General features: G+C 36.5%; 1 protein-coding gene across 1 annotated transcript; it reads left to right on the top strand.

Annotated features, from left to right (window-relative positions):
- Positions 1-2,702: 2,702 nt before the first annotated feature.
- Positions 2,703-23,718, top strand: PABPC4L (poly(A) binding protein cytoplasmic 4 like). The gene is made up of 2 exons (XM_082462196.1): positions 2,703-5,937; positions 7,083-23,718. The coding sequence occupies exon 2, from the start codon at positions 7,680-7,682 to the stop codon at positions 8,790-8,792; it is 1,113 nt and encodes a 370-aa protein (XP_082318322.1). The 5' UTR covers positions 2,703-5,937; positions 7,083-7,679; the 3' UTR covers positions 8,793-23,718.
- The last annotated feature ends 6 nt before the right edge of the window (positions 23,719-23,724 follow it).

Here is a 23,724-nt window from a genome sequence, read left to right as displayed (position 1 = left end):
TATCTACTCCCCTATCCTTAGCCTGAGACCACCTCCCCACTTCCTCCAAATTAACAGGCAATAAACTGAAGAGCCATTTTTTTGCCCCATAAATGATATTATTTGGTCTACATTTTTGCTACGGATAAATCTCATTTATCTGCCTGTGTGGCCATTAGCTTCCTTTCCAGAGAGCTAGGTCTATGTTAGGATCCCATTCTCATCACCAAAACTGTCAAGATCTATGAAGGTCTCAGATTTTACCCTACTTGTAATCTAAGAAGTTAGCTTACCACAGTTTTATGGATGCTCGTGGGTTAGAGACAAAGACTTTATTCCTCACAGTGACAGCGGTAGCCAGCATATTAGCATTTCCTTGTGACAGTTCCCCAAGCCCAAATTCCCACAGGGTGGTGCGTGGACATCCGGGCAGCACCTGCACCCAGAGTGGGTTGCATAAGGGGAGAGTAACCCAGGACTTAGAAAATCTGAATCTTTAACAATGGGCAGAAAGCATGCCTGCTTTGTGCTCCATAGAAAGTATCTCTACCTTGTAAGGCTGTGAATAAACCTGCACTTTGCTTCAGAGAGAAACATAATATCTTCCAAGGATGTTTGCTATATAAACATCATTTAAACCATAGTCCAGAACAAAGACACTCAGTGCCTCTACTTATAAGACGTGTAGAAATGTGAGTGACCTATAAAGAATTGTCTGCCAACATTCAAAACTTAAGTGTTGAGAACCCACTGCATTCGAGCTCTTATTAAAGGCATTGAGAATATGGTGGTGACTCATTTAGACACAATTTTGCCTTCATGGAATTTTTACTTTAAAGATAATGGTGGTGGTGGTGGCGGTGTTGTGGCTTGTGTGTGTGTGTTGTGGGGAGTGACAGATAATAAAAGAGAACAAGTGAATCCATATTTATATACATGGCAATGCAGATTGATAAGGAGGTTTTCACATAGCAAGTAAACAGAACAGTTCCTAAGCCCCTAACTGACTAGTGCTTCCTGCAGTTTGGCATGAAAGCAAGCACCAGAAAATGCAGCTACAGACTGAGATAAGATCTCAGGAGTTTCTACCTGAAGAAAAGATTTTACAGACAGAAGTTAGCAAACTATAGGAAAAAGACTTTATATCTAGAAGACCGTTTCAGGTATCTGGAATTTGCCATCTGTAGCCAGAACCTGGAACCAAGCAGAAAAGTAGTTGCTTCATGAAACTTTTCTACCTAATTACAGACACAGGCCTGGCAAGAGAATGGGGGAGGTAATAAGCCACGCTAAACTGATTTCAGCCTGCGCACATTATTTAATAAAGCTCCCCTTCAGAGAAATGCATGAGGGGGTAAAGGAGCATGAGAAGGAGAAATCATTAACACCTAAAGGATCAATTCCCAGTGACCCAGTCTTGAACCACTTTCTCTTCTGCATTGACTCCCATGGATCATAATGCAGAAACTTTTGAGGTTAAGACTGTGGAACCTGGGACACTGTTTTCTATAGGTAGGAATTTGGCTGACTAATGCTAATGGCTGCAGTGTAGACAAGTAGAGACTAAAATGATGAGCAGGAAAATATCTCTGTCCAAAGTAGACAACTGCTCCCCACTTGGGTGTCAGAAAATCATCCCTGTGTGAATGACCAGGAATGAGATGAACATCTCCATGGAAGATGCTAGATCTTCCCTGGTTACAAGAGAAAGATGGTAACCCTCAATCCCTCCCTCTTCATCAAGGTTAGAGCCAATAACATTCTCTTTTACAATGGCACATGGGTTCCATCAAGACAAAGATAGCTGGCCAAGAAGGGGATTCTCAAACTCCTTCACTCCCTCTGTCCTTCCTTAACTACCCTGGTAGGGTTGAGGAGATTTCGGCATAATAATACAATGGATTTGTGTTATGAGGGGTGATAATCCCTGGTGATAGAGGAGTCTGATTGCTTGGTAAAAACTAACTGAAGAAACTAAGAATACAGGGTTAGCAGCTTTCCTGGTTTTGGCAACATGGGTCAAACAGTAAGATGAAGTCAGAGCTCTGGAGCAAGGAGAGAGGGTACAAGTGAAATAGAGAGGGCAAAATGACAAAATGAAGGACCTCTGGGCAGCCATCTAAGGGCAATCAGATTGTAACTTTAAACAAATGTTTTTCACCACGAATCATGTCTTAACCACCATAACTTCAATGCCTAGAACTATTTTACTAATAGTTGACTACAACAGAACAACGATTCCAGCAGACTTAAGAAGCACTTTGGTCTCATTGGTATGAGAGACTTATTTTATTTTAGGGTGCACAGCTTGTGGGATCTTAGTTCCCTCACCAGGGATTGAACCTGGGCTACATCAGTGAAAGCGCCGAGTCCTAGCCACTGGACCACCAGCGAATTCCCAAGAGATTTTTATTTTAAAATGCTTTTTCAGGGGCTTCCCTGGTGGTGCAGTGGTTGAGAGTCTGCCTGCCAATGCGGGGGAGACGGGTTTGAGCCCTGGTCCCGGAAGATCCCACATGCTGCGGAGCAACTGGGCCCTTGAGCCACAATTACTGAGCCTGCGTGTCTGGAGCCTGTGCTCCGCAACGGGAGAGGCCGCGATAGTGAGAGGCCTGTGCACCGCGATGAAGAGTGGCCCCTGCTTGCCACAACTAGAGAAAGCCCTCGCACAGAAACAAAGACCCACCACAGCCAAAAATAAATAAATAAATTAATTAATTTTTTTTAAAAAATGCTTTTTCATACTCAGGATGGTTCATGATTATACATCTTTACATTATCCCTGCTTCATGTTTCCAGGATTCCATGTCTTTCACATTATCTTCACTTTACAGTTCTGAAATGTAATATAAATGTAATAAAATATAAATGTATTATTCCAATAGCTTTCCTTTAGAACAAAGTCCATAACATAGCCTAGCATGTAAGGCACTCTGGCCTATTGCCCTTGTCTTGTTCTCATCTCAGTTCCTGCCACTTTCTTCTTCACACTTTATATTCGAGCAATATTAAATGGATACTGGTTGATACCAACATTACTTATCCCTAAACTTCCCCAGAGTTCACAAAAAGAGGGCTTGGCCTTCTTTAGTACCATCTTCTCTGCAAAAGCTTTTTTGGTCCTCATAGGTAAAACTATTCATGTATCTTCTTTGCTAAATTTCTATCTTATTTATTCTTAGATTATTGATTTTACATTGTTTTAACGTTGTTGTTTCAGTTATTTTTCTAGTAAGAGCCTTGAGACTTTCGAGGAAAGATGCTGTTTCTTATTCAGTTTTATTTCTATGATGCCTATATTTTTACTGGTGAATGATATTTTGGATTGATTTGAACTTTTGATCAAGATCTACTAGTAATCAAACATTACTTTTTGCGACATTTCTATATGCTCTGAATGGAGAAGTGTAACTCTGATATGTAAATCATATACCTCATTCTAATGAAATTAACACTATATTTTGGTAAAAAAAAAAAAATCAGGAAACAATTACAACTGAAAAGAGACCATAATTGTCAAATAAAATTGAAACAGTCTAAAAGATGCAATATTACACTTTGGAGTAAATAATTGAACATAGCACTTTCGAAACATAATAAAAGCAAGTTTCATTCATGTTATTACTTTCTATTAAGATAATAAAGCCCATTTTGAACAAAAATAGGGAAAATTTTATTAATAGTTGACTACATCAGAGCAATGATTCAAGTAGACATCAGAAACTGCTTTGGTCTAATTAGTACAAGAGATTTCTTTTTTAAAATGCATCCTCATACTCAAAATAGCTATTTACTCATTTCTTCATAATATATACTAAGGTAAGCACTGACCTCCATTAACATCAATATCAGTGAATAGAAACACTGACAAACATTTTTCCTGCCATTTAAGCAAAACCGCATCTTATTTCCTCTTAATTCTGTGAGACACCCACACAACAAACTTGTACTTTGAATGCTGATTGAGCTAAATAACATAAGATGGGCAAACTTACAACTTATTTCAAAATGAGGCAAAATATTGGCACTTAATTGAAATATTTTCAGAATATTTGAGGAATTAAGAAGACACTCAAGTCAGCAATACACAAAGCTGTAACGATTGGCTAAGGAAAGCAGAAGACAGTTAATGTAGGCGGTATCAATTTTAAGTCGAGGTCCGTCAAAGCCAATGAACTCATGCCAAAATTAAGTACAAATACACAATGCATACATTAAATAAATTGTTTCTGTAAAGGAAAAGTAATCGGTGTCAGCTGGACTATTAAGAGGAAAAAATACTGGTGAAAACAGGGCTCAAGGATGATAGAATTTGGATAATAATAGGGAAAGGATATTTTTAAAAGAATTAACTGCATGTACATATAAAACAAATGATGAATTAGCTTGACAGAAGATATATGTAGCTAGGATAGAATTGATATTGTAAAGTTATGGTAGTCATTTGTAATTTTTTTACTGAAATCTTATGAAAGAATTGTTAGTAAGATTATTCTAGCAGCAAAATGCACAATGGACTGCCATAAAAACAGACTGGCATATAGACAAAAGAAGATAAATGAGTAAAACTCATGCAATAATACACAAGGAAATGAGACAAAAGCAGTGGTAATGGGAACAGAAAGAAAGGGGAAATGTAAAAGACATCCCAAATTAAGAAATTATTGAATCAACGCAACTGACAAAACGATGAGATTTAGAGAATTAAAGAGAGGAAAGAATCATAGATGCTTAAAAATGCTTACTTTATTAAAATATAAAAATGAAAGCAGTATAATGAGTAGTACAAATAGGAAGAAGCACGACTGGTGGTCATTTAACAAATTGAGGTTTGTACCTGTTGCCTGCAAGTTGATTAGAGACAAGAATATAGGACTAAATTCTGAATCTGGAAACTCTTCTTCACTTCTCACAAAATGTTTAGTGATGATCACACTAAAGTAAAATGGAAAGTCCATGGGTTTTTGAAATATTTTGGTATCTTGCTATAGCTGAATTATTGTTGTACAAAGAACTAATGTGATCTTCAGCATTTTTCCTAGAAATAAAAGGTCTCAACAAAATTCTTAGGAAATGCACACTTAGGAACTTTCTTTTCTTTTTTTTTTATTTATTTATTTATGGCTGTGTTGGGTCTTCATTTCTGTGCGAGGGCTTTCTCTAGTTGCGGCAAGTGGGGGCCACTCTTCATCGTGGTGCGCGGGCCTCTCACTATCGCGGCCTCTCTTGTTTCGGAGCACAGGCTCCAGACGCGCAGGCTCAGCAATTGTGGCTCACGGGCCTAGTTGCTCCGCGGCATGTGGGATCTTCCCAGACCAGGGCTCGAACCCATGTCCCCCGCATTGGCAGGCAGACTCTCAACCACTGCACCACCAGGGAAGCCCCAGTGTCTGAATCTTTAAAGTATGTGCTGAAATCCACTGATGGTATTCACCAACTAGGTCAGCGGTCCTTTTTTCTTTTTTAATTGCAGCCTAGAGGATGTGGTCGAAGAAAAGATTATTTATTTGAACAATTGATCCTACAGGAGCAACACATAGCAGAATAAATTTCACAAATAAGAATCATTAATCAGGATGAAGTTAGGAGTAATCATAAAACCATTATTCAACATCGGATAGGTTAAAAGCAATTTGGATTTTATAGTGAAAATCACCCTCTAGCTTAGTTGTGTGTATGTGTGTTTTTAATGTATCACTGAGAATGAATTTTGTTAGAATATCATTATCTTCTGAAAGAGAAATATATTTTTTCTAGTCCTTACATTAGAAAAGATGCCACTCTGGGGACTCACTCACTCATTCAGCCGTAGTCTTGTTACTCAGAGCGTAGTTCAGAGACCAACAGAATCTGCATCACTCAGGAGCTTTTTGGGAAGTGTAGAGTTTCCAGTTCATTCTGATTCCAAATGACTGAATCAGAATCTGCTTTCAAGCAAGATCCCTTCTGGATTTCTATGTCCATTAAAGTTTGAAAAACACTAAATTAGCCTTATATAAACTGATCCATGCAATTCAGTTTTGCAGGTTACATTCCGTAAGATGCATGATGATTCAAATTTAAGGTTTTATAGGAATGATGTTAAGGAATTTATTTAATGCTAGAGGAAATGAAACCGATGTTAATCAAAACCTATCCTGTGCCAGATATTAGGTTAGACATTTCCAAATCTACTAATTCATTTAATCTTTACAATACTCTCTGAGGTAAGGGACACTATTTCCATTTCTCTGGGCATGAAAACCAACCTCAAGTTAAATATCTCATCTCTTCCACGCAGTGGATTCTTTCAACAAATACTGAGCATCTCGTTTCTACAAGTCCCTGAGTTAAGTCAGCGGAGAAATAAAATGGGCATGGTCCCTACTGTCATGGAATGTAACACAATATATTTTAATTAGACAAATGCTACGAAAATACGAGGCCTCTAAGAGCGAAACGTAAACTTTTTCAGAAGTTGTATAGGGAAAACCTGTATTTGGAAAGAGCATCAAAAGTGATTGCTGAGGAACACAGTTGTGTCAAGTTGGTCCTGAACAAAAGGCGAGCGTGTCATGGAGTTTAGGAAGGGGATCCAAGGGGCAGTTGAGGCTGGAACATGGCAGGAATCCTGCAGAACTTTGAAGAACAAGGTGCGGAGGTTGGAGCCTATCCAAGAGGCGAGGAAAGCCACTGGAGGGCTTGAAGCTAGAAAGTGACAAGCCCTGATCCACACTTGGCTAAGCTCCTGCAGTCAGACTTACGCCAGGGCCTGCGGGCGGGTGGGTTTATTAGGGCCACTCCCCTAGGCTGCCTTTCTCCACCCCGGTCACCGCCTCCCGCTCCTCGGCTGAGCTGTCCGAGGGGGGTGGGAAGTGAGCGAGAGGGGCGGGGGGAAGAAAAACATTCTCCAAAAATATTAAAAAGAAAACATCCCCCTTGGCAGCGAGTGCGCGGGAAGTTGAGCGCGCGAGTTCCGGGCTTCCCGCCCGCCCCCCGCCGGCCGCAGCCCGGGTGAGCCCCCAGCCCCTGCTCGGCCGCCGCCCACCGGGCCGCGGCCGTCCGTCGGTCGGTCCGTCCGCTTCCCCAGCCCCCCACCCCCACCCCACCCCCGACCTGCCCAGGGCGCAGCGCGGGGTCTGCAGAGAAGAGAGCGGCCGGGGTTGGTCAGGGCACGCGCAGCCCGCGGAGCCCCCGGCCGCGCCCGGCCGGCGGCGCCTGCACGACCCGGTCCCGGGCGGTTCGGGGCTGCGGGGCCCCGCGCCAGCCGCCCGCGCGCCGCGTCCCGGGCCGCCGCCTCAGACGCCACTTGTGGAATTCTTTCCCCCGGCGGCTGTAACTTTAAACCGGCCTGAGCGAGGCCTATTTTTATTCAGAAACCAGCGAGCGGGGAATGGCTGTGGAGAACGCTGAGATGCAGGGCCAGCCCGCCACTTGAAGATTCCTCACCAAGTGGCCGGGAAGGACCGGCTTGACCTAGGAATCTTTCTTTGAGATTTCAAGGTTCTGTCGCCCCCTTCCAGGGTTGGCCGGACTGGTTGCTGAGGGGCTTTTGACTGAGGGTGCTGCCCGAGCCTGGGGAGCTGTACACGAATGAACCGCATCGCCTGGCCTCAGAGCGCTGACTCGGGGGCCACCACGCATGAGCCCGGGCCACCCTCCTGCAGAAATCACTCCAGGAGCTCCTTGGGGACCGGCTTGTGGTGGTGAGGAGCCAGGAGATGCATGTAGCAGCCAAGTTCCGCCAGGCCTCCCTGTACGTGGGTGACCTCCACGCGGACGTCACCGAGGACCTGCTGTTCAAGAAGTTCAGCGCCGTAGGGCCCGTGCTGTCCATCCGCATCTGCAGGGACCTGGTCACCCGCCGCTCCCTGGGCTATGCCTACGTGAACTTTCTGCAGCTGGCGGATGCCCAGAAGGCCCTGGACACCATGAACTTTGACCCGATAAAGGGCAAAGCCATCCGTCTCATGTGGTCTCAGCGTGACGCCTACTTGAGGAAATCTGGAATTGGGAACGTGTTCATCAAGAATCTGGACAAATCCATTGATAACAAAACCCTTTATGAACACTTTTCGTCTTTTGGGAAGATCCTGTCCTCCAAGGTGATGAGTGATGATCACGGCTCCAGGGGCTATGCGTTCGTGCACTTTCAGAACCAGATTGCCGCCGACAGGGCCATCCAGGAGATGAATGGGGCGCTGCTTAAGGACTGCAGGCTGTTTGTTGGCAGATTCAAAAGCCGCAAAGATCGGGAAGCCGAGCTCCAAAACAAAGCCAGTGAGTTCACCAATGTTTACATCAAAAACTTCGGAGATGACATGGATGATGAGAGACTGAGGGAAGTTTTCAGCAAATATGGAAAAACCCTGAGTGTTAAGGTGATGACAGATTCCAGTGGGAAATCCAAAGGCTTTGGCTTTGTGAGTTTTGATAGCCACGAGGCTGCCAAAAAGGCTGTTGAAGAAATGAATGGAAAGGACATAAATGGACAACTGCTTTTTGTAGGCCGGGCACAAAAGAAAGCAGAGCGACAGGCTGAGTTAAAGCAAATGTTTGAGCAGCTGAAACAGGAAAGATTTCGGCGGTGCCGGGGGGCAAAGCTCTATATTAAGAACCTGGATGAGACCATTGATGATGAAAAGCTACGGAGGGAATTTTCTTCATTTGGATCGATTAGCAGAGTTAAGGTAATGCAGGAAGAAGGGCGAAGCAAAGGGTTTGGCTTGATCTGCTTCTCCTCTCCTGAGGAGGCCACTAAAGCAATGACTGAGATGAATGGCCGCATCTTGGGCTCCAAGCCGCTCAACATCGCCCTGGCCCAGAGGCCCTAGGAGAGGAAAACTTAATGCACCAGCCAGTGTTTGTAGCAGCTTGGGGGATGTTAGTGATCTCTGCCTGAATCGTCCTCAGTAAATTTCAAATCCCAGCTGATGGCTGCTTAGTTTAGTAAACATTATTGATCGAAGGTTTTGTATACAAAGCTATTTATTTTTCTTTGGAGGAAAAATAAGTGAATCTTAGAACCTCGGTTCCTTTTATAGAGGCACACCATCTAATTATAATATGGTATATTTTTCTGATTTTGATGTAGTGCTCATAGCAATAAGTATAATTAGATATATTTTTACTGCATTTTGAACCAACTGAAGTGTGGTAATTATTTGCATTTATTGCATACTTTTTCTTATTTTAATAATATTGCTAGCTTTAATTTCTTCCATGAAAATATGCCCAAAGTAGTTCTTATACCCGAGGATTGCAAAGTAATTTATTTTTACAAACAGAAATTTTCTAATTTCTCATTTTTTTTTTTAAAGAAACCAAAGTTTAAAACTTGGTACTACAAACTCAATATCTAATTTTATTTTGAATTAATGTTTAAAATACTAGGAAATAGTTGAATTTCCTTTCAATTTATATCCTGAAATGGTGTTTTTCTGATGGCTGAAATTAATGATGGAGTTTTTTAATGTTGCCTACAAACTTGCTTTATAGGATATTTTACTGTTCTTTACATTGGTTGACATAATCCAGGTGCTTGCTGGTTATCAAAATTGTGACTTGAATAGTAAAACCTTAACTTCCACATTCCTTAAGTTATAAGCCTGTATCATTTCAGGTCAAAAAGTTGGCCTAGTCTTAATTCTCTTCATACGTATACAGCATAAAATTATGCCTTAAGTTTTGAACCAGGTACCAACGTTATAAAAGTCATATATAGAAAACATAGACATTCTGTTTAACAACTGTGTTTTCTAATCTCTGTTATATGTTGTAACATGTAGTGATACTGTCTCAGGGTTCAGAACAGTAAAAGTTTGTTTATGAACTCCACATCTCCTTTTATTAGACCTTAAGAGTCATGTAACCCATGAAGGCTCACTTTTAACCTTGATTGATCAGCAGTTCACTAATTGATTTTCTGATAAATTGAAGTTACATCACTTAGCCTGCTTTCCATCATGATTTTTATTTCAGTCCCATTCCCAGATCTTTTCTTCTCTCCTGCTTTTCCTCTATATTACTCAACTCCTCTATACTTTTTGAAAAGGGTTTTATTATACTGACTTTTACTGTGTGCTGTTTGAAATCCACTTTGGAAATAGATGCAAGAGTTATTTATTTACATTTAAGAAATTACTTTTAAAATTCTGATTCTCTCATACCAAAGGTGTCTAGAAAATAGTTTTGTTGTTGTTGTTTTATTTTTTTTTACTCTGCTTCATTGTTTCCTGTAACCATACATTCAAGTCTTCTGTTTCATATATTACCAGTACAAAAGAAATATTAAAATATTTCCGTGGCAATAATTTAGCTATGAAAGAATGAGAAAATCTGTTTCTGTTTATTTTTATATGAACTATATGTATATTCATTGCACATTTTCTAAATTTAAAATCTCTTTAGACAATGAAAAAATTATGGACAATGAAAAAATTACAGCAACACATAATCCTATTATGCAGACAGATCTTCTGTTACAATTTCTTGCATCTCCTCCCCAATTTTTCTCTATACTTATACACATGATTTAACAAAAATGGAATCATGCTATAAACCTTGTTTGAAACTGCTTTCTTAATTTGACAGTACGCCATAGTCAACTTCCATGACCACAAATAATTATTTGCACTATAATTTTAATGACTTTTATCTTTCCTTTAACATTCGTACCATAATATAACAATTTCCTCTTGATAAATGTATAGGTTGCTAGACTGTTTCCTCCCTTTTTTTTTTCCTCTATGATAAACAACTTGGAGATAAACACCCTTTGCAAACTCTTATACACTGATGTATATAATTATTTTCTTCAGAAAATGTATGATTCATTGGAATTAATGTTTAATATTTAAATTGCCCAAATGCTGTTCAGAGATTTGTGCCACTTAACATTTCTGTTATGAGTATGGAGGATTGCTCATTTCCATATACTCTAAGAACAAAGGATTTTGTTTAAGTTGTTGTCTGATTCAACATGACATGTAAAAACAAAATATTTCATGGTTATTTATTTTACTTTTTTATTACCTCAAAAGTTAAGCAGCATTTCTTGTATTTACTGGACATTTGTATTTTCATATTTTTGAAAATGATCTTAGTCTATTTTCATAACTTTAGTCTATTTTCCTGTTGGGGTGGTTTTTATCTATATGGATTTGTTAGTTTTGGGGTTTTTTTTCCCTGATACTCCCATCTTGTTTATAGTTTTGAGGGTCATTCCAAAGTTAAATTTCTAATCTCAAAATTTTCAATCTTATACTTTGGTGGCTTTAATGGTATGTTTCAGAACACTTTGAACACCTCAAATATACAACCGCCCCATACACACACACAATTCATCTGTATTGTCTTCTATTATTTTCAGAGTTTCATATTCTCAGTACTTAAATTTTGTGTATACAATATCTTATACACAGCCTATACTAAATATTTTTAAAGTGTCTCGCTTTTCAATTCTATTAACATGCCTTGGTAAATACTGATCTACTGTAAGAGTCTATTTGAAATCCATATGTCAACTATAACTCATTGGCTCTCTGAATTACTGTGTTGAGAAGTATTTACCTCCAAATCAGAGAGCTTTTAAGAAAGGGTGCCAGGAAGCAGGACTGGGAAGTGTAGTAGGTGTGTCAAGCCTTGACATCTCTTTCTGGATAATCCACTCTATCAAAATGTTCAAATATTTGAACAATATTTCACAATGCTTGTAAATGGATTATCAAGATAATATCAGGGAACTGAGTTCATTCTCTTCGCACATGCACGGGGATTTAATAGGACATAATACCAGATGTTTAGCTGAATTGTAGCTATAGCTTTATAATGACACAATAATATGCCATTTTAGTAAAAATTGCTTATTTTTAATATTTACCTTAAGAAATGACTGTCAGTTTACAAAAAGATATGATCATGTAGATTTTCTTGATTATTTAAATTTTACTTATTCTAAATTTTGTATGTGTGTGATACTATCAAGTCATCTTAGTTGGCAGTAGAGGTTCAGGAATTCAAGAAACTTCACTCTTTTTATGTCCAAGTGCCTTGATAAATAAAAAGAATCTTCACTTTCTGATAAGCATTCCAGTAAAAGCTAATTTACATAGAGATGCCTTGAGTCACTGCTTCTGCTCTGCCTTCTCTCTCCCCACACACATTGCCTGCTTGCATGTACAGCCAATTGAATAGAAACGTGCCTTTTAAATTTTTATTTTTAAATTTTTAAGTGGAAATTTATAGTTGGTAAAAATAAGCTTTTTAAAGTGGTTTTAGTATTGGTATTTTCATGTTCTTAATATTTGTATAAATCCACTGAGAAAAGATCAAATAAAGTCAAAATCTTTCAATGGTGTCCAAAATTTTCATGTCCAAAATGATTTTTATTTATTTACTTTTTAAGTTTTTCTAATTTTCTAGCAGTCGGTTTCTCGTAGGAGTAAATTGAAAACAACTTGCGTTTTTAAATGAAGATCCTCATATTTCATGTTTTAAAAGACCAAGTCCCATATGAACTAGTATTTCTTTTTTAAGTTACTCATAATTATGGAACCATGATTGAAAAGAACCTCTAATACAGACCAAGTTTTCATGAGAATTCACTACATTAAAGATACTTTTGAATTTGATTTTTAAAGTAAAATTTAGCCACTATTTTGAGGTTTTAGTATTAGCTTACTTGTATTATATTTGGAAACTGTGCCTCATAATGTAATTTTTTTAAAGTAAATAATAAAACAGTAGATAGAAGAGATGTTTTAAATATACATTTTAGAAAGTAAAACAAATTAAATATCCTCAGAATATGTTTGGCTTCAAGGAATAGGAAATCCACCTTACCTAGAAAAGGAAACTGTATTTAACACAATATTCAGAATTAAGGTATCTTCAGGCGAGGTATATCAGAACTTCTACATCAGTTCTGCTGGAGTCTCATGGCTCTTCACCCTCTGTGTCTTAGCTTCATCATCAGGTTTTCAAGATGGTTACAGGAATTCCTGTCATCGCACTGAGACACAGCAACATTCAGAAGGTAATACCTTTCCTAGAAACCTTTTAACAACTTTCCCCCTCAGTTCTCATTGTCCATTATAGGTATGTATATTCAACAAGATCTGCCACTAGAATTGAGAAAGGAGTCAACTTTTTGTGCAGAATTGGCTTATGGTTGGAAGGAACCTGAGTAGGAATGGGTGTAGGAGTATGCATCCACTAAACCCTGGATATTTTTCATCATTTATATCTAATTTTTAATTTCAGTACTTAATGGATATTTTCTTTCTTCTTTTAATGTTAGCTTACAAATAGCTCTTAAAATTCCTCCCTACAAATCGTTTTTAACACTTGAGTCAAACTGGTGATTTTCCTCGCCCTCATGTTGTACAATCATAGGGAATAAATTGTGCAATATATTCTGTATAAAATTGAATTCATTTTTGTTTAGTAATGGGACTTGTGATTTTACATGTCATGCTTTATTAGGTATAAATTAGGCATCTCCTGAAAATTCTACTGAAATGGTCAGATTCAATTTAGTCACCCCAATGGGTTTCCACCAAAAATAATTATCAACAGATTACAAATGATCAAGTATGTTTCAAAATAAATCTACATTTAATAAGGTATTAGTTCCTTGAGTTCTATTTTAAAGTAATCTAAACCAAGTATGTTTTCACGCATGTTAGATAATATTTTAGAATCGTACCACTATAGGGAAGGAATTTACTATGTATATCACCAACTAGTGTGATATTCTGTATAAAGAATTTTTTAAAAATAGTTTCTACTGACAATGTAATAGATAAATTATGAGAAAACATCTAAAAAGTTAGGTGCCTACAAAATGGCCCCATTATATAAAACTAATGTAACCACAAACATAAATTAATGGGTACTCATTTTCTTTACTAAAAGATTTATATTAGGTCCTTTAGTACATTAAAATTCTAAGAATTAATAAAATTGGACTTACCTAAACTTTTCAGTTTATTTTTTTCTGTATTATACAAATGTGGTATTACCATCACACATTTTAACCATGCAACATAAACAAAGGAACAAAAAACAGATGTACTAAATTCCGAGTTACAAATATGCTCATATTTGAATCTGTTAGGCTCTGATTATTTTGCAAGTTTGTTCAGAGGAAATATTTATAGCTACTGTTGTTTTTGTCTCGTGGTCATGTCTTGTCTTAGAGTTCACAGAATGCTTTGAACTATATTGAGGTTCCCCTGAATGACACAGTTGAACCCATCAGCAAGAGAAGAAAAATGATCCTCTTAGTAGCTTTCTTTGCCATAGTAGAGAAGACACTTAACTTCTGAAAGATATTGCCAGTTTATACACTATCACATCAGAATTTGTTAACCCATCTATATTTACATCACCTTAGATATTAAAAAAATCCCCAGTTTGAAGTTCTGCCAAATACTAACAGCACATTTGAGTTCCAAAGGCAATGTCACTGAAATGGTGGATGTTATTATTAAATTTTATTTTTTGCATAGAGTGAACTATTGGTTATGATTCATTCTGTTGTGTGTGTGAGTTTTTTTAATCGGTATTTCCAATGGGATTTTCTTATCTTAGGAAACCATATCTGACAGTCTGTAGTGAATCACAATTTTGATTTACATTCCATTTCATCTTTGTACATGTGCCACTGGCATACCAATGCACCACAATTTTGACATATTGCCAATTCTAGTTCCTTCAAGTTAAAGTAAGCCTTTATAATAGTAATGCCAGCGAATCTTTGTTAATCAAAAAGTGCCTCAATTTGAATGCAAGCCAAATCTTAGAGATACTTTGACACATCATTATTTTATTGAATTACCAAGGGAGGTGTTAGAAATGAAAATCTAGTATTATCCACTACTCTATTCAGTTATACTTCCTACATAGTACTTATAATAAGTGACATTTATATTTTATAGATTATAATTGGTAAAGAGCGATTGGCACTGAGATTGAATGGTAAGCTCATTTTTATTTTAATATTTATTTTTATTTTAACCAAAATATATTGCAAATGCAAATTTGATCATGTTATTCTGCTTCAAAACCTCCCATAGCTATCCATTACTTTTAAAGTCAGATGTAAATCTTTACCATGGCCTAAGAGACCTGCATTTTTTTGGCCCTTGTGCATCTTTTAGTCCAGTTCTTATGCTACAATTTCCCTTGGTCAGTGTGCTAGAAGTAAACTGTTCTTATTTCAACTCCTTTACCTAATCCCTGCCTCACTGAAAACTTTAACTTTTTATCAGATTGTATGCTATTGAAAGGGGTAAAAGAATCTTCCCACTGGTTTATGAAAAAAAAATGATGGGGGGATTTATTGCCAGATAAAAATAAGTAAGAGATCTTTTCAAAATAGAGGTATTGTTTTCTTTTCTTTTTTATTTCTTTCTTACAAGTGTTAAGAAAGGCTTTCCAAGGGCTCTTACACTACAGAGGCAGCAGTACCTTTTTGAAATTAGACTACATGGCATAGCGCTGTAGGGAGATAAAAAGCAAGCATTTACAAAAGGTCAAGGAGGCTCATCTTCAAACATTTAGAGTGTTATTTTTAAATATTATTATTATCATCATCATCATCATTACTATTTTAAGTAACAACTCATTCTCCTCCCTACCTATGCTTTTCCATGTTTTAAGGCATAGATTGGATATATTTCTTAGTGGGCAATCTGATATTATTCTAGCAGGAGCACGTGATGGAAACTGCCCTGCCTTAGTAAGAGAACAAGTAAAGCAAGTCGTAAGTCCTTAAAAAGATTAAGTATTGGGTAGAGAAACAACATTCAGTAGCAAATCATTGCATCTAAACAAAATCTATTATTAGGGATCAGTTCGGGAAGTGGTCATATAGAAGCAGCATAGAACTAAGAAAGTATGGGCAAAAACGATTAGGGAAAATCTACATATTGACGGATTTTTATTTAGTAATTTTTTTAGTTGAAATTTGTATTAAATATACAAATGTAGAAATTTTGAGCATATAATGTGAAGAATAATATAAAAATAATTATATTTCTGTAACTACCACTCAAGTCAAGAAACAGAACATTACCTACACCACTCTTCCTCCCTCCGGATCACTTTCTTATCACACTTACTCAAATGTAACCTCTATCTTGACTTTAAACTCTACAGATTAATGTTAGGTACCTTGAACTGTTTTCAAATCGATTCATAAAGCATGCATCTTCTTGTGTCACTTTCACTCAAGATATTTTAGTGAGATTCATTCATACTATTTAGTGCAGTAGTAATGTGTTCATTGTTATCATATACTATTCTATGGTGTGACTATACTACAAATTATTTATCCTTTTACCATTAATGGACATTTAGGTTGCTTCCATATTGGGGCTATAATGAACAATGCAGCTTAGAAAATCATCATAGATGCCCTTTTAGATTGAGTTGTAAATCACATACCATAAAAGTAACCATTTTCAAGTGTGCAATTCAGTAGTTTGTAGTATATTCAGAAGGTTGTGAGACATAACCATTATCTGATTCAGAATATTTTTGTCACTTCAAAAAGAAAATCCGTACACCCATGAGCAGTTACTCCCGTTTTCTTCTCCTCCCAGTGCCTGGCAACCATACTCAGATTTATGTCCTTAAGGATTTGCCTGTTTTGGACATTTTTTATAAATGCTGTAATACAATATGTTACCTTTTGTGTTTAGGTTCCTTTGTCTAGCTTAATGTTTTACAGTTTTGTCCATGTTGCAGCATGTATCAGTACTTAATGCCTTTTTATGCCTGAATAATATCTATTTGTGGGGATATGCCACATTCTTTTTATCCATTCATCGTTTGTTGTACACTTATGTTGTTTCCACTTCCTGACTTTATGAATAATTTTGCTGTGACTTTGGTTTACAAATTTTTGTGAGAATATATATTTTTAGTACTCATGTGTACTCATAGACAATGGTATATTCTCTTTTTCTTTAGAAATGTTAGCTCTTATAAGAGTCAAATTTTGGTTTCATTAATTTTCCATATTATTTTTCAATTCTTTTCTTTTTACTGTGTTTTGCTTATTTCTGCTTTAATCTTTACTATTTCCTCCTTATTGCTTGATTTGGGTTTATTGTGCTCTTCTATTTCTAATTTCTTAAGGTGGAAAGATAAGTTATTCATTTGAAATCTTTCTTCTTTTTTTAACATAGGCATCTATGGTTAGACATTTTCCCTAGGCATTGTTTTAGGTACAATAAATAGGTTTTGTTATGTTGTGTTTTCATTTTTCATTGATCTCAAATTATTTTCTAATTTCACTTTTGATTTCTTCCTTGATCCATTGATTATTTAGGAGCTGTATTTTTTTTTAACTTCCATATATTTGTGAACTTCCCAAATACTGTTCTGATATTGATTTCTAGTATCATTTCATTGTGCTTAGCAAACATACTTTGTGTTATTTCAATACTTTTAAATTTATTGAGACTTGCTTTATGGCTAACATATGATCTATCCTAGGGAATGTTCCATGTGCACTGTAAAAGAATGTGTACTCTGCATTGTTGGGTATAGTGCTCTATAGATGTCTTTTAGGTCTAGTTGGTATATAGTGTTGTTGAAGTCATCTATTTTCTTGTTGCTCTTCTGTCTAGTAGAAACATATGGAATAAGCAAGAAAAATATCAGTAAGAATATTGTGTCCGTAACACAAATGGACCTAATTGTCATATGTAGAAACAATAGAAAACAACTTCAGAACTCATTTTAGTTTCAAGTTCAAGTAGAAAATTTTCAACAGTTGACCACATAAGGAACTATAAACCTACTTACAAATGTTTTCAAAGAACTAAAATCACATTGAATATATCTGTTGACCATTGTGCAATTAAAATGCAGATCAACAACGAAATATAATTAGAACATTATTAGAGATCCAGAAATCGTGAAATATGATCTAAAATTACAATAGAAATTAGAAAATATTCTGAATTGAATAATAATCAGTATGCAGTATATCAAACCTTGTGAGAACACAAGTATGCTTTGTGATTAATTTATAGTCTTAAAAATGTATAGAAAAGAAAAAAAAGCTGAAACGAATATGCTAAGTACCCTTCTCTAGAAATTGAAAAGTGAACAGAAATTAGAATGAAGTAGAAGAAAATATAGAACAGAAATTAAAGAAATAAGGACAAATACAATAAAAGGGATCTCAAAAAATTTTAAACTAATGAATTTAATAAACTACCTAATAAAACTGATTTTTTAAAGTGGTAAGAAGCACAAATAACTAATATTGGGAATGAAAGAGAAGATTTCACCACATAGTTTGTAGACATTACAACCTTTATAAGTGGATATTATAAACAAATTTATGACAATAAATTTGAAATTTAGATAAAATTTTAAAACTGATTAAAATAACTCACTGAAACTGGCATAATAAGAATTTGGAAATATTAATAATCTCACAAATAGTAAGATAAATGAATCAATATGATTAGATCTTTCTTAAGGAGAACATCCAAGTGCTAGATGGCTGGTGAATGTTAAAAAATATTTAAAAAGCAATTCCAATTAAAAAAAATCTTTTCAAAAGGACAAAAATGGGTACATCTCTTAACTCATTTTATGAAAACAACATAACCTTGACACCCAAACGTGACCTGGATAAAAACTACTGGGCACATTAACTCATCAGCGTAAGGACAAAAACATTAAATAAAATTTTAGTTAATTTAATCCAGCAATAATTGTAAGAATATATATAAAACATCAAGTCCGTGCTTCTTCCAGAAGGGAAATCTTGTTTAACATTTAAAATCAATTTCACTCTTGGAGAGGATGTGGGGAAAGGGAAGTCTCCTACACTGTTGCAGCCACTATGGAAAATAGTATGGAAGTTCCTTAAAAATCTGAAAATAGAGCTAACATATGATCCAGCAATCCCAGTCCTGGGCATTTATCTGGAAAAGACAAAAACTCTAATTCAAAAAGATACATGCACCCCAATGTTCATAGCAGCACTATTTATAATAGCCAAGACATGGAAGCAACCTAAGTGTCCACCAACAGATGAATGGATAAAGAAGATGTGGTACATATATACACTGGTCTATTAGCCATAAAAAAGAATGAAATATTGCCATCTGCAGCAACATGGATGGACCTAGAGAATATCATACTAAGTGATGTAAGACAGAGAAAGACAAATGTTATATGATATCACTTACGCGTGGAAACCAAAAAATAATACAAATAAATTTATTAACAAAACAGAAACAGACTCACAGACATAGAAAGCAAACTTATGGTTACCAAAGGGGAAAGGGGGGAATGAATTAGGAGTATGAGAGTGACAGATACACACTACTATATATAAAATGTATAAACAACAAGGATTTACTATATAGAACAGGAAACTATTTCAATATCTTGTAATAACCTACAATGGAAAAGAATCTGAAATATATATATATATATATATATATACACACACATCAATAAAATAATCACTTTTACTACATTAACAGAAAAAGAAACTTTAATGATTATTTCAATAGATGCAGAAAAAGCATCTGAAATAATTTAACATTCATTCACATATAAAAGCTTCATAAAAAACTAAGGATAGATGGAGATATTCCAAAATCTGATAAAGCATTTTATTTTTTTAGAATTTCTTAGATGCCTAGGGCAAGGATTCAGGAGCGAGGGATTCACTGGGAAAGTATTCCAAGGAGATATTATTAGGAGAATGAAGAAGCAGTATGGAGAAGGAAAATTTTAAGGAAAGTTATATGCAGTCCCAGACTAAGTCTGGGAGTTCTGGACTAAAATTACACAGTCTGGACCTTTGTATTTCTCTGGCCCAAGTCATTGGCTACATGTTTGCTTCATCGCCTAATAGTAATTCTCAACCATGCCCAGGTACCAGAAATTAGCTGCAAAGCACACCGTAAATGAGCGGTGGGTACAAGACTCTACTAAAAACGTCTGAGAGGTTCCAGTCTGGCATATAAAAGTATCAGAAGTTGCCAGTCCATTAGAACAACAAGTCAAAAGTTGAGCATACGGAAAAATCAACAACTGTTCTTATATCCATCAGAGGATTAAGGTTACAAAGCAAACTGCTTCCCCTAAAATTGGAGAGACAGAGATACAGAGAAACACAGATACTGGAGCAGAAACCTACAAGCAGAAACTTGTGCAGAAAACCTGAACTGCAGGAAAACCTGAAAAGTAATTGAAAAATTGCTGGAGGCTCAGTTTGGACATGCCTGAGAGATAAAAACCTCAGGGGGACCCAGTCCCTGTGTGGGGGCAGAGGGTACATTTTTGTATGTTTTACCTTCAGGAGTTTTATCAGATTTTCACAGTGAAAATCAGAGGAAAATCCCATCATGCGTCCATCCGGGGGAGGGGAAATGTAACTTTGAAATAGAGCATTCTGCTCTATATTTAACAAGGCCTGACCTAAAAAGAAACAGTTTTGTAAGAGTCTAACATTTTGAGGTATTAGTAGAGCCTAACTGACATGGGGGAAGGAAAATAGCCAACTCCAGCCCCATCTAGACATCCTGCACCACCTATGAGAGTGAAAAATTAAAAACAGCCCAGGGGCACAAGCTTACTAAAAGACTGAGGTCTAATCATAGGACTATGGAACACTTCACCTCCCACACCTTCCCACTGCAATTCTTTTTACAGAGTACATCATGTCCACCTTTCAGCAAATGTTATAAGACATACTACAAGGCAAATTACACAGTTTGAAGAAGCAAAACAAGCATAAGAACCAGACCCAGATGTGGCAGGAATGTTGGAATTTTCAAACTATGATTTAAAAACAACAGTGATTAATCTGGTAAGAGTGTTAATGGAAAAAGTAGACAACGTGCAAGAACAGATGAGTAATGCAAGATTAAATAGGTAATGTAAGCAGAGAGACAGAAATCATAGGAATCAAAAAGAAATGCAAGAAATCAAAAATACTGTAACAGAAATGAATAACGCCTTTGGGCTCAGTAGTAGAGTAGACATGGTTGAGGAAAAACAACTCTGACCTTGAGGACATGTCAATAAAAATTTCCAAAAGTCTAAAGTGAAAAAAATAACCTGAAAAACATAGAATATCCAAGAAGTGTAGGACAAGACAAAAGGTGTAATATATGAGTACTGGGAATACCAGAAGGAGAAGAAAGAGAGAAAATAACAGGAAGCAATAATGACTAAGAAATTCATAAAATTCATATCAGATATAATTAAAGCTTTTTCACAGCAAAGGTAACCATCCACAAAATGAAAAGGCAACCTACAGAATGGGACAAATCTTGCGAATCATATATCTTATAAAGGGTTAATATCCAAAATATATAAAGAAGTCATACAACTCGGCAGCAAAAAACCAAACAATCTGATTTAAAAATAGGCAGAAGATCTGAATAGATTTTTTTTTAAAGAGGACATGCAGATGGTCAACAGGTACAGGAAAAGATGCTCAACATCACTTATCATCAGGGAAATGCAGATCAAAACCAATGTGTGATATCACCTCACATCTGTTAGAATGGATATTGTGAAAAAGACAAGACATAGCAAGGGTTGGTGACAATGTGGAGAAAAGGGAACCCTTGTGCCCTACTCGGGGGAAGGCAAATTGGTATGGCCATTATTGAAAACAGTATGGAATTTCCTCAAAAAATTAAAAATAGCACTATCATATGGACAAGAAAAGGGAAAAAATGTTTACAGATTTGGATAGAAGAAATAAAATTATCTTTCTTCATAGAGTATATGATCATCTATGTAGAAAACCTGAAGGAACTGACAACAAAATTCTTGGAACTAGTAAGCAGTTATAGCAAGGTTGTAGGATAGAAAGTTAATATAGAAAAGTCAATCAATTTCTTACATGCCAGCAGTGAACAAGTGGAATTTTAAATTAAAACACAATATTATTTACATTGGTAACCCCAAAAATGATTCACTTAAGTATAAATCTAACAAAATATGTACAAGATCTATATGAGGAAAATTATAAACTCTGATGAAAGAAATCAAAGATGAACTAAATGAATGGAGAGATATTCCATGTCCATGAATAGAAAGACTCAATATCGTCAAGATGTCAGTTTTTCACAATTTTATCTGTAGATTCAATGCAATCCCAATCAAAATCCTGGCAGGTTATTTTGTGGATATTGACAAACTGATTCTAAAGTTTACATGGTGAGGCAAAAACCCAGAATTGTCAACATAATATTGAAGAACAAAGTTGGAGGACAGATGCTATTCAACTTCAAGACTTACTATTAAGCTGTAGTAATCAAGACTGTGGTATTGGTGAAAGTATAGACAAATAGATCAATAGAATGGAATAGAGATCCCAGAAATAGATCCATATAAATACAGCCAACTGACTTTTTGATAAAGGAGCAAAGGCAATAAAACAGAGAAAAGATAGTCTTTTCAAGAAAGGGTGCTGGACCTCCCTAGTGGCTCAGTGGTTAGGAATCCGCCTGCCAATGCAGGGGACACAGGTTCGATCCCTGCTCTGGGAGGATCCCACATGCCGCAGAGCAACTAAGCCCATGCGCCATAACTACTGAAGCCTGCGCTGCTAGAGCCCGTGCTCCTCAACAGAAGAAGCCACCTCAATGAGAAACCCGTGCACCGCAACAAACAGTGGCCCCTGCTTGCCGCAACTGGAGAAAGCCTGCACACAGCAACGAAGACCCAACGCAGCTAAAAATAAATAAATAATTTTTTTAAAAAAAGGGTGCTGCAACAACCAGACATCCAAATGCACAAAAGTGAACCTAGACACAGATCTTATACCTTTCACAAAAATTAACTCAAAATGGATCATAGACCCAAATGTAAAATGCAAAACTCTAAAACTCCTAGAAGATGACATAGGAGAAAGTCTATAGATGATCTGATGATCTTGGGTATGGTGATGTCTTTTTAGATACAACTCTAACGTCATGATCCATGAAAGAAATAGTTGACACACTGGGCTTTATACAAATTAAATGTCTCTGTTCTGTCAAAGACAATTTCAACAGAATGAGAAGACAGTCCACACACTTGGAGAAAATATTTGTGAAAGATATATCTGATATCCAAAATAAAATTCAACAACAAAAAAATAAACAATCTGATTTAAAAAATGGGCAAAATACCTTAATGGACACCTCAGCAAAGAAGATTTCAGAGGGCAAGTAAGCACATGAAAAGATGTTCAACCTCATACGTCACTAGAGAATTGCATACTAAAACAAGGAGATACCAATGCATACCTATTAGAATGGTCAATATCCAAAATACTAACAATACCAAATACTCATGATGATATGGAGTAACAAGAACTTTCATTCATTGCTGGTAGGACTGCAAAATGGGACAGCCAGTTTGGAAGACTGCTTGGCAGTTTCTTACAAAACTAAACATACTTTTTATCACATTCGCCAATTGCACTTTGTTTGGTATTTACCCAAATAAATTGAAAACCTGTGTCCACACAAAAACCTGCACATGGACATTTATTGCACCTTTATTCATAATTGCCAAAACTTGAAAACAACCAAGATGTCCCTCAGCAGGTGAATGGATAAATAAACTATGGTACATCTAGACAATGGAACATTATTCAGTGTGAAAAAGAAATGAGCTTTCAAGCCATAAAAAACATGGCGGCATCTTAAATGCCCATAACTAAGTAAAATAGACCAATCTGAAAAAGTTGCACACGGTATGATTCCAACTCTAAGA

This window comes from Balaenoptera physalus (genome assembly GCF_965194825.1).
Source record: "Balaenoptera physalus genome assembly, chromosome: 5".
Classification (NCBI taxonomy): Eukaryota; Metazoa; Chordata; class Mammalia; order Artiodactyla; family Balaenopteridae; genus Balaenoptera; species Balaenoptera physalus.
Note: the sequence above shows the minus strand (reverse complement) of the source record. Positions and strands in the feature narration are given on the sequence as shown.